The 12235-nt window shown below is 34.0% G+C and overlaps 1 protein-coding gene across 1 annotated transcript in view; it reads right to left on the bottom strand.

Moving 5' to 3' along the window:
* Window positions 1-12235, bottom strand: part of LOC117101416 (PX domain-containing protein kinase-like protein) — a 30159-nt gene that overhangs the window by 3384 nt on the left and 14540 nt on the right. The window contains exons 8-13 of the mRNA XM_033241395.1: window positions 12038-12199; window positions 11434-11551; window positions 10535-10613; window positions 9428-9557; window positions 8358-8532; window positions 7613-7675 (exon numbers count right to left, since the gene is read on the bottom strand). Coding sequence (XP_033097286.1) covers window positions 7613-7675; window positions 8358-8532; window positions 9428-9557; window positions 10535-10613; window positions 11434-11551; window positions 12038-12199 — 727 coding nt within the window. The remainder of the gene's footprint in view (window positions 1-7612; window positions 7676-8357; window positions 8533-9427; window positions 9558-10534; window positions 10614-11433; window positions 11552-12037; window positions 12200-12235) is intronic.

Genomic DNA, 12235 nt, shown 5'->3' with positions numbered 1-12235 from the left:
TTAAGGGGGCTACGACAGACTGCCCAAAATGGAGAAGGTCCGCATTTAAAAACGAAAAATTTATATTCGTAGATATATTTACAATGTTCTCCAGAGTATCGCAGATCATACAAGCCAAAGGGTCTACTTTCCACTGTAAAGAACCTCCCACAAATTAAGTCACGCTAGGGGCCTGGTTAACTATCACCATGAATATGATTTTGTTACATTGTGTATTTTTGAGGATAGGTAATATTCTTGCATGCCTTTCGTATTTTCACTAAATTTGCTGGCATTTCAGTCGGCGTAAAAACCAATATGCAATTTTAACTATAACGGTAATAATAAATAAGTATTTCCAACATCGGAGGTACGCCAAGAAGGAGCAACTGGTAGGACTTCTACTAGTTTCAGTAGCAAATGATGCCTTGATGCATTGTTCCGGCTAACAGTAAGAATTGACACTGCAATTAAAGGGGCAACGTAAAAAAGCTGACCTCAAGCTGGCATGCCATAATCTGGAAACTGTTGTTTCATCTAGGCTGTAAAAAAGCTACTAAGCCAAAATATATAAATATAAATAATAATAAATTATAAATTGTATCAATTTTGTATAGCACCCATTAAAACAACTGTTTGCAGCTCGCACCTAAGTGACTTAGTTGGAAAAAAGGTGAGTTTTCAGATGAAGAACTTTGAAACTTTCAGCATCAGAGAAAAGGAGAATGATGTACCTACGTAGGCAAGGGAAATAAAAATTCAACTTACAAAGTTTATTGCATTATTTTAAAAGTTTGATAGAAAAAAAAGCTTATATTTGGTTTGGTGTATGAGTCCGAAAGGCTCTATTTTTTGTGGTAGTCAACTTGTTTTCGTCATGTTATTATAGTTATAAAAACTATATTTTCCATATAAGAAGAGTTAAAATGATAAACCAATACAAATTATTAGTCGATTATGAAAAATATATAACTAATGAACTAGAACATAATATGAAATTAATATTGATGTTAAGCGCCTCGAGGTTGTCTCAACGTCAAGCACTAAATAAATCTTAAATTATTATTATTAATAATATACTACATATATCCATCCATCCATATATGCACACACACATACATATATGCTCAGAAACATGCATATGCTCATGGGTGTAGGCTGGATAGGTATAGACACACCCCTTTCCCCCATGACGGCAAAATTAGTTCCACTAAGTGGGTTAAAATACTAAAAATGACCGCTAAGTTTTCATTGGAATGGGTTGGAATCTAGTTGCACATGGTCATCTTTTAAACCCCCAGGTCGTTTCGCACACCCCTCCCAAAAACAAAAAAAAAACAGCCTACACCTGTGCAGGTATATGAAGTTAGTGTACAGTACATACATTGTAAAAATGCCATATGTCTTAATTATTAGTACAGCATATAGGACAATTGAAAATTTGTCGGTACAAAAGCTCTATGCTCTACAATATAAAAAATGACAATAGCAGTATTTGGTGCAAAGAATATGGATCGTTCACAAGAAAACTATAATTGTGATAGTAATTACAATTAAACGTAACATGCACTAAAACATGAAGTTACCATTAATATAATAACAATGACAATATAAACAAAACACCAAGATAACATGCACTAAAAAGATGAGGTGTTAATTAACATTTTGCTTTGAAATAAAGGAAATGAATAAATGAATACAAGAGCATTACTGTTGCAATAATACTAAACAATATTACTATTAATAATAAAAGTAAACCATAATATTAATAGCAACAAAATTAAGAAAAAAAAAAAAAAAAACAACAATACACATAAGGAATCAGATAAAAAAACGGAGAGCTCACTGACAGTAAACTTGTTTTTACATTTTTCTATTAATTAATGTTTTTCAATCTTAGTTTTTGTGTTTGTCATTGTATTCTAAATGTTTTTATTCACAAATAAATTATATGGTATGATATGAATCAGGCAGTGGCTTTTTGAATAAGATGCTTCCTTTCCCTTCCAGGGTCGTGGGTTGAAGTCCTGTACAAAAAAAAAAACTAGAATGCTTTTTTCACGATCAAAAATGACTACATTCCCTAAGCCTCGTAATAAGACTTAGTTTTATGAAGCAAATCGTGTGACATACAAAAAAAAAACTAGAATGCTTTTTTCACGATCAAAAATGACTACATTCCCTAAGCCTCGTAATAAGACTTAGTTTTATGAAGCAAATCGTGTGACATATGTTTTTCTTGAGGAAGGCATTTTAATCTGAAGATAGGATAAGACAATGGTTACAGCATAGCTCTCAATAACGCATCCTAATCTTGCGATCAGGCGCTAACTGTTAACCTAAACGTCACCCACCGCAGCACATGCAAAAAAACACCAAAATGGAGGAGGCAGATCAGGATCTGTTATTGGTTAGCGGCCGATAACGCTTAGCAAATTAAGCGCTTTATTAGGTAACAACCAATCAGATGAGAGTATTACCAAGATAAACACTAGAGTTAGAATTTCCAACAATTCATCTGCTTTGCTTTATCTCATTTTGGCGGTACTATATATTTATAATATTTTATATTTTTTAAACCAAAATCTGCCCCCGTACATGAGCATAAAGGGGGAAAAAACCCTCTGGCTCTATTTAAAATACAGTACCCGAGTTTATTACAACCTTTTTTGGACCATATGAACTACATAGCGATGGTGATGCACTTAGCAATATACATTTACAAAATAACAGTATTACTTTATTATTAAAATGTTTAAATTTCATTTTTTCTAATTATTCTGTTGTCACATGATTTTAGATCAAAAATCCATAATCAAAATAAACACCGTCAATTTTAAGTGTTCTCCTATAAAGAAAATACTGGTAGGAAAATGCAGAGGTTATGAATATGCAGTAAAATACCATGCACTAAAAAAAAATCCCAAGTTAAAAACCAAGTGTACAATAAAATTGTTTAAAAGCTCTCTGTCTAGATTATCAAATTTTCTTTCGACTGAAAATTGAAGTATGCCCATATATAGTCATGATGTGCCTATATATGGTCATGATCCGATGTCATCTTGACCATATTTAGGCATGTCACATGTTATTGTCAAACCAAATTTGATAGTCTGGTCAAGGCTTTTAGTTGTAGGGTAATATAGCAGGCAAAACAGAAAGAAACGGAAGTAGTTCTGCAAAAAAACAAAAAACAAAAAAATTCTAGAGCAGAATGTTAATTTTCTACTCTAAATGAAGAACAAACTCTGATCATACAATGTTGGACAACTGGTACCACATACTTATAAACGCCTGGTTTCCATAAAATAGCTACATTCTAGTCACAGTGTTTTCACTGCTATTATTACACCATGGACTTATTCAAAGGTCCATGATTACACTGCGAATGTGTCCCCGACACAATCAGGTACACTCCCTGATTCTACCGACCAATCAGTGTTGTTGCAAACAAAAAAAAAAACTGTCGCTGATAGCACGTAACGATTTTATGGAAACAAGACTTTGAATAATATGACTAACTTTACTAAGTTTTTGGTAAGCATTGCCCGGTTAATTCTGACAATGAGCACATTATCAGAGATTGGTCAGAATTAGTACCGTATAATAAAGTTAAGCAATCACTGCGCCGTACGACAGTCGCACAACCTTCGGCTGACGAATCAAACTCCGCTCCCCATGAGTGTTAGGCAACGCAACGCCATCTGCCACTTGTCGGTGGCAGTCTGAACAGACTGTCATTAAAAAAGATCTGTTGCGCGCACATCGTGACATTGCTTTCTCTATAGAATCGCGTTGGCCGACGACCATCAGACACAGAGATTGCCCTGCTTTAAGCTTCAAGATATACTGTCTGTGTGATAAAATTAAAATCTCAAATTATTCATTAAAAAAATTCCATTGATAATTAATAAAGTATCAAGTAAGTTATTAACTGCAAATGAGAGTAAGATGGAATAATTGTGTTTGTGGGGCAACGGCGTAATCTGAGTGGCCAGTAAAATTTAAAATGACGCTCTGAACAGGTCCATGGCCTAATAAAAAAAATGTTATGTTAGCGTAACAGGCCCCAAAAAATAGGGTAGGTACATTAGGTCCAGATTTTTTTTCTCTTTTGCCACCACTCACCCCCTCACATACGGAAGTGTGCATAGGACAAGGCTAATCTAGCCTAGGGATCAACTCACAAGTTCTGTTTTTGTAAAGAAAATGCATTTCCGGTCATTTTTGCATTGTTTTTTTTTTTAATGTTGTTTAATTTTGGGTAAATAAAAATGTCTACGGTCGGCCAAATCTTTAGGGTCAGTTGGGTTACGCCAACATAAACAATTTTTTTTGGCTTTACTGTAGTTCCTCTCGTGGAAGCGCAACTACTTTTTACATCTGACTTTACATAGAAGCACCCCCAACGTAAAAGGCCAGGGAATGATTTGAATGGGTAGCTTTGCTGATTTTTGCAAATAAACAAATCAGATTGGCTTTTTAATTGGGCATTCAGTACTATTGAATTTAGCTTTTTGATGACCATTTACCATTAACCATCTGTATAAAGTTGGTGATATGAATCGCCAAGTGGTTAAGACAGGGGAGCTGGTTTGAACAGCATGCTCGCCTAATGGTCTGTGGTGGAACAAGTCTTCTCGAAAAAGGACTATAAACCGTAGGCCCAGTATTATACAATTTGGCTCATGTGCACTTTAAAGAACCCAGTACATTTTTTGAGATGAGTAGAGGGTTACCCGGGTGTACAGGTCCAATGGGCCCCTGCTGTGGACAGATGAGAGCAGCTGGTACCGTATAGCTTGGACACGAAGAGACCCTTAGGGAAAAAGCAAGTTACTGTAACAGCTAGTCCACGACAACGAGAGCTTTGAGACCGTTTTAGAATAAAGCTCTATATAGTAAATCTAACTACATTACATTGATATGTTCTGTTCAGATTGAGGGATTATCCGAGTAAAAGTCACGCCAAAGATTTGTTGTAACCAAAGTTGGTGGGTTATTACCGAGAAAACTATGGTATTATTAGCAAATAATATTGGGAGAGCATTAGCTATGTATTATATTAAGTGGCTTGGCAAAAAAAATTATGTTATCTTTTTTTAATAATAAATTCAAAGCTGCAAATTTTAAAGCAAGCCATACAAATTGTATTTTTCAAGCTCACTTACACACAGACAGTATATTTTTAATTCTAGGGGGTAGGCTGGTTTATGCCTCTGTGTGTGTGTGTGTGTGGGAGGAAGGGGGTGGGGAGTGATAAAGGCTGCAAAAATTGAGAATGCAGAACTAAATCCCTATTTTTTAATATTCTACCCCTCTTAGTGGAACTAATTTTTCCACCATGACGCAAAGGGTAATTGGGAGGTTCGTCCGCAGCCTACGCCCCTGAATTCATGGGATCAATTTTCATCCTTCATTGGTTAACAGGTTACAACACATGTACACAACGTATAACACCCAAGGCGCACGGAAGTATGTGATAACCGACCTAATAAAAAGCCATGATCAACTCAGCCTTCAAATCTCGGCTTCTGTTGTGTTATCAAGATTCTCTGCAATTCAACAGGTGATAAAAAACATCAATGTTATATTAATGTTATTCACAATGTGAAACAAGTTCTATGTATGCTATGCTAAATTGATTAAAAACACATTAAAATTCAAGAAACATTTTTGTTATCAACCTAATAGAAAGCTTCGATCAACTCAGCCTTCAAATTTTGGCTTCAGTTGTGTTATCGAGATTTTCTGCAATGCAACAAGTGATTAAAAAACATCAATGTTATCTTAATGTTATTCAGAAAGAGAAACAAATTGTATGCTGGTTAATTATTATACTCTATAGATTAAAAACACTTCATAAAAATCAAGAAACATTTTTATTATCAGTAGGTGTCACTTTAAATGTTATCTACACAAAAAATATAATTCTTTCTAAAACATGCTGATGCTCATTGAATTAAAAATTTTAAATAATAATAAGAAAAAAAACATAATAATAATAATAATTAATAATAATAATAAATTCATTTTCATTTCATTTATTCGTCTCAAAAAAACATTAAAATACTACAATACACAATAAAATAAACAAAGAGACAAGAAACCCAAAAAATAACATATAAATTTGAATTAAAGTATTTGAAACTCAACCACCAAGAATCAGTATCTGATAAATATAAAGTTATTTGACTATAATAGCATCCCAATATTATCATGCACAATATCTGCAAAGGTGTGTACCCAATATCAAGTTAAGGTGTGTTTACACTATTAAATTTTATGAGACAAATACCCATATATGGGTTTTGTATGACATCATCAAATCAAAGATATCTGTCATCTGAAAACTTTATAGCATGTACAGAGTATACAGTGTCAGCAATCAGATAAATACACTATTCAGATAACATTTTCATTGCATTTGGTTCTACAGGTAGCAATTAGGTCAAATAAGAAAAAAATTATTGTGTTAGCCAATTCCCAACCGAGTCGGTATTTTAGCTTTCTTTTTTTTCTTGAGTCCATCGAACATTTTTTTTTATGAGCAAATAAAGCTGGAATAGCCTTGGCCAGGCTAGCGGGGCCCAAGTCTAGCCTATCTTGCTGGATGGTAGGAGATGCGAATCCAAAATTGTTATATTTATTGCGTATTTTCCACTTTTTAGGCGTAAACACATTTTTGGTTGTTGGAAAAAAAAGTATTCCTACCAACCTACCCTTTTTTTTTTTATTTTCCCAAAAAAACGTGGCCAACTCAATTTTTTTTTTTTTGTTGGTCTTATTTGCGGTCTTTTTGCGGCAAAATCACTGCAGAATTTCCCTGACCAGTGGCAGTAATTGGGCAATGCTACTCTCATCCGTTGAATGGGTTTGTTTACATAATCAGGATTGGACCTTTCCTGCCAAGCCTACCTCTTTGATATTGTAGCTAAGGTCTGAATAGAGTATAGTTGGTTTGAATAACTTGTATAGTAATAATAATAATATATATATTATCATTATTATATATATTATATATTATTATTATTATTATATATTATATATTATTATTTTATATTTTTATTATTATAGTGTTAAAACAAACAAAACACAAATTACGATTCATATTGATATGAATACTATTTATTTAGTACATAAATAATATATAGTATATAGTATTTACTATTCTCATTTTATCAACTGTATTTTAATTATGAATTTACGGTATGTGGACATGTCTATGATGGATCATGCAAAATATAAGAAACTGATTAGAATTTGAATAACACATGGATATATTGTAACTTTTGTTATATTAAAAAAAAAACACACTGGCCACAACTTTTATGTAAAAAAATACTTGTGATTTATCCATATATGGATGTGACATGACATTACCATGCCCATATATGGTTCAATCAGACACACTTAGCGTGGACAAAGTTTTATGGACTAAATTTTTCACTTAACACACTTCTACCACACAAGTACACTATTAGTGATCAAATCTGAAGACTATGTAAGATATGCATTACTATATACAGCACATACTACAATACTAAATAGCATAAATCTATAAGAATACGAACATGAACATAGGTGACAACACAATGATAATAACAGGTAAAATGTACAATATTTGACATACCTGGTGATGTGGTGGAACTAGCAGGTGATGTTGGAGCACTGGATGGAGAGGTGGACCCTGAACCTATTAAAAAAATTTTTTAAATAGAATAAAATTAATACATTCATAAACAAATTCTGTGTGGAATAATGTGGCGGCCATTTTGTTTATAAGAATATAATATAAAAAGTAAACAACAAAAATACAACCTTTTTTTCAGGTGATAACTGAACCTTCACTCCAATTATTTCAATCCAATTAGATTTATTTGCCATTTGTTGAACAACATTGGAATTGCGTAATATAATGGCCACTTAATTTACAGAAACAATCACATATCTCAAAAACAAAAAAAAAATCAATAACAAGAACATAATCCAGGAAAAATAACATTTGATCATTCAACAGCCTGATAGCTGCAGGACATAAGTTTTTTTGAAAATCCAGCCTTTCTAACATTGACAGTACGGCATCGCTGACCACTGGCAAGTAATTCAAAGTCCCTCGACCCAGCATGGAATTCATCATTCATGACCTCAATCGTTCTTTTGACGATTCGATCGCTGTGGATGTCATTTGAGATCGTTTTGGGTCGTTCCAATGATCTGCGACGGCGCCCTGACAACTCTAAGAAGGCCATTTAAAATAAGTTTTAAAGTTAAAACAAATAATAAATATAAAAGATAAGTTCTCCACTACTCTGGCAAGTATAATGAAGTAACATATTTAAAATGTTCATGCTTTAACATTAAATTTATCAGCGTACCTCCATTGGATGTTGGACTAGTTGTACCGTTACTCGTTACGCCAGGCGATAACCTGTCTTCTGATAATGTTTGCTCCGACATCCTTTTCTTCATGGACACCTTTTTTCGTTTCTTTTTCTCTTCGGCTGAATTGTGGTGGGCGTGGGCTTTTGATAACCTTCTGTACGATGAAATCTGTGGGCAACGATTTTGTTATTAAATGTAAGTTCCAAAACTCTGAAATGTGTACAAAACAACCCCATGTCTAGCTCACTTGTTTTTCAATACATTTATACCCTTTTCACACTGGCACTATTTTGCAAATAGTAACAACTTGTAAACCAGGTTTGTGTAGTGTGAAAGTAAGTACATGTAACACTCTATGACATCTTGGGACACTCTGATTTGTCTTCTGAGGTGTCCTGAGTTGCTAAAGGTTGAAACATGCCGTAAAAGCTCAAATTGAAGCCCTGGGATTCTTTTTTTTTTAAACTTTGAATGGGTTTTTTTTTTTTTTTTTTGTGAACTTTGGATGAGCTTCTTTTCAAGATGGGCTTCCTTTTGAGGCTACTTTTTTTGCGAAGCAAAGAGGGGGCTTATTTTCAAAATGAATGCGGTAATTTTTGGTAATTACTACTATAAAAAAATAAATAGGTCCAATGTAACACTAATCTGTATCATGGAGTGTATTAACTGGAATTAAATCACCTAAACTTTTAACTTTTGTATATTCATGTACAGTGTATGTACTGTACTACCTTGAAAAGAAGCAATGGGCTTGAAAACTTTTCGAGGATAATTTTGCATACTAAAGAGGGTCTTCTTCTCGAGATTAAGCCCATTGGGCTTCCACTCGAGGTTTTTACAGTGTTCTGTTAGTGCGAAAGTTACAGATACAAAATATATTGATATTGTTCAATTTATTTCATTTACACTTGTTTCCAGACAAATCACAAAAGAACATACATTAAAAAACAGAACTGAGGACTGCTTTCTTTCACTTAATCGTTTCCTTTCTTTTCATTCTGATTCTGAATGAAAATTTGTACATGTGGGTTTCAAGATTGGGTCGATAAAACGTACAACTGACCTGTTTCTGTTCTTCTTTCAATCGTTTTTCAATTCCATTTTCTTTGCAAGCCTTGAGGGGTTCTTTAAGTTTGCTTGGAATTCTAAATTGCGGACGGTCTCCTCCTGGCATTGTTACATCACTAAATAACCTGAAAAATAAGGTTGGCTTATAACCTAGTCCTTTTCTCAATCTTTTGGAAGATTTATCAAAGTATCAACAGTGCTATTTTCCCTAGCAGGCGAACTCTACTCACTATAAATTATTTATAGTCATGCACTGTGGGGAGACTAGGGGGGAGGGGATATTTTAGGTTGGTTACCACACTATGAGTAAAATGCTCTGCAATCCCACTGTTTCTCCTTACTTTGGATGCTTAGCTGTATAACACCTACAGATGCTGAAATATCTCACTTAAGATCCTTCTTGGCATTGTGTATTTATGCAAATTGACTTTTTTTATTTATGTAAATTATATGCAACACCTGGGTCAGATAATTCATTATTCATTAGGTGAATTCCAAAGAAATGGAAAATATCCGGTCATCCATGTAACTATCCACAATAGACTTAATATTTTTGTATTTTCTTAATCTGACAAAAAAAAATCTCAATGAATATGTGGCAAAGACAAGCCAAACCAGCAACTCATCACATAAAAATCGATTCTTAATTATCAATACAGGATAAAAGAGTGATGTGAGCTATTAAATGGTAAAAGAATCATTTAAATCCGACATTTTGTTATGAAGTTACAAGAGTTCCAACCATCTGTTTAAAGAACAGTATTTGAGAAATCACCCTTCAAATTTTTCCATCTCAGGCAATTCTCGGGTAGAAACCATCACCAAATAGTTAAAAAAAGTTATTTTAACATTGAAAATGGGGAAAATAACAACACAGCATGATGTATAGATACAAAGGTTAGTTTAGTGCAATAAAATAGATTTTCTAAAAAATTGACATTTCCGCATGTTTTGGCCATTATCTCCGGAAAGAAGATTTGCAAGGAGTGAATCTTAAATACGGCTTGATGTCTGTAAGAATTGGCCATAATCCCAACTCTCTACCCCACACAACCTCTTGCCCAACCAGTTTTTAAAAAAAGTAAATACCACTCTAACTTACGGATTGTCAATCAGCTCATCTATACTGGGTAGCTTAGTTTTACAAGATTCTGTATTTAATATTGATTCCAAAACAGATTCTGGAAATGTGGAAAATAAAGAATTAACATTACTTTATTTTTTATTTTTCTAACAAAAAATATGGCATAATCAAAATCCATTGACAGGTCAATGAAATAAAACAACAATAGAAGTATATACTAAAAGGGAAGAAGCTATGTATTAAATATTTAGTTGTAGTGAAGGAATTTATGTTGAGTGTTGGTTTAGATGTAATTTTCCAGCTTCTGTTTGTTCTGCCGATGCTCGTTTAAAGTCAAACAACCATCGCTAAGAGTTAGGGGGAATAAGTAAGTGCTGCAAAGGGGCTCCTGTAGGACCCCCAGGAGCAGCTAAAATTTCTAATTCCTTTATGAAATAGAAAAAAAGAGGAAAAAAACATTAATTATTCATCTTATCTGCTAAAATTGAGGCGAGTTGATTGGCCTGGCGGTTAAATCAGGGGAACGTAACCTTCAGCTATAATATCGGTGCTGGTTCGTACAGCTCACTCGCCAATGGTTCCAGTGGTGGAACAAGTCTTTTTGGATAAGGACTTTAAACCGTAGGCCTAGTGTACGCATTTGTGTCTGACCGTATCAGACTCAAACCCTTCAAGTTCTAAAGGACCTGTTCTGTACATCCTTCGAGAAGAGTATGGGGCTACCCCGGTGTACTGGTCCAATCATTTCCTTGTTGTTTAATGGATATGCCACCTAGGATATTGATTAAGTTCACTGGCATATCCTTGGCGCTCGTGCCTAAAGAAATGAAATGAAAAAATGAAATAAAATAAACCAAACACTAGTGACATTACAGTACCAACAAAATATGCAATAGTATGATAAACCTATTACTTACTAATAGACGGTGGAGTTGTGTGCGGGAAGTTGTCTTTTGAAGCTCCGTTGAGCTGCTCACCAAACACCATTTCAAAGAGCAAATGACCAAAGCAGTAAACATCAATTGCTTCCGTTGTCTAAGAAATACGTTAAAAAATATCAACAACAACAAAATGAAGATAATTGTAGCACAAGTTCTCTAAAGCAGGTACAAACAGCGTCATACAGCGAGTCAAAACTCCATTACCTGTGAGCGCTAGACGACGCGACGCCATCCGCTGATTGTCAGTGGCAGGCTGAACAGATTGTCATTAGAAACGATCCACTGCACGCTCATTGTAACGTTTTGTTCTCTATAGAATCGCGTCAACTGACGACCGTCGAGTGTAGTGAGTGATAACAGTTAAAAAGATTTATTCGAGTCTTCAGACATATTGAAATTTATTTAATTGTCTCACCACCACAAATAAATCAAATTCAAAAATATATATAATCTATAATACAAAATAATAAAGATATATAAATGACTCAGAGAGTATATGTTATTTGTTAAATGGCCAAAGGTCGCTATAGCTTTATACATCTGTGCAGATCCTAACAAAAAAATCAAATTACATACTCACATTAATCTTTTTAAATTGAGTAAAATACATCCTATAATATGATGGTAATCCAAGCAGACTGTTTTCAATATCGAGAAGTCGACAGGTGTTGCCTTCTAACATCACATTCGATGCATGCAAGTGGCCATATGGAAGGCCTTTCTCATGTAGGAACTTCAATGCCTATAGATTAAAAGTAATAAAAACAGAAGTTGATAA

This window comes from Anneissia japonica, unplaced genomic scaffold, assembly GCF_011630105.1.
Source record: "Anneissia japonica isolate Jap-2015-1 unplaced genomic scaffold, ASM1163010v1 scaffold287981_len1045443_cov154, whole genome shotgun sequence".
In the NCBI taxonomy this organism is placed as follows: Eukaryota; Metazoa; Echinodermata; class Crinoidea; order Comatulida; family Comatulidae; genus Anneissia; species Anneissia japonica.
This window is presented reverse-complemented; position numbering and strand designations above follow the sequence as displayed.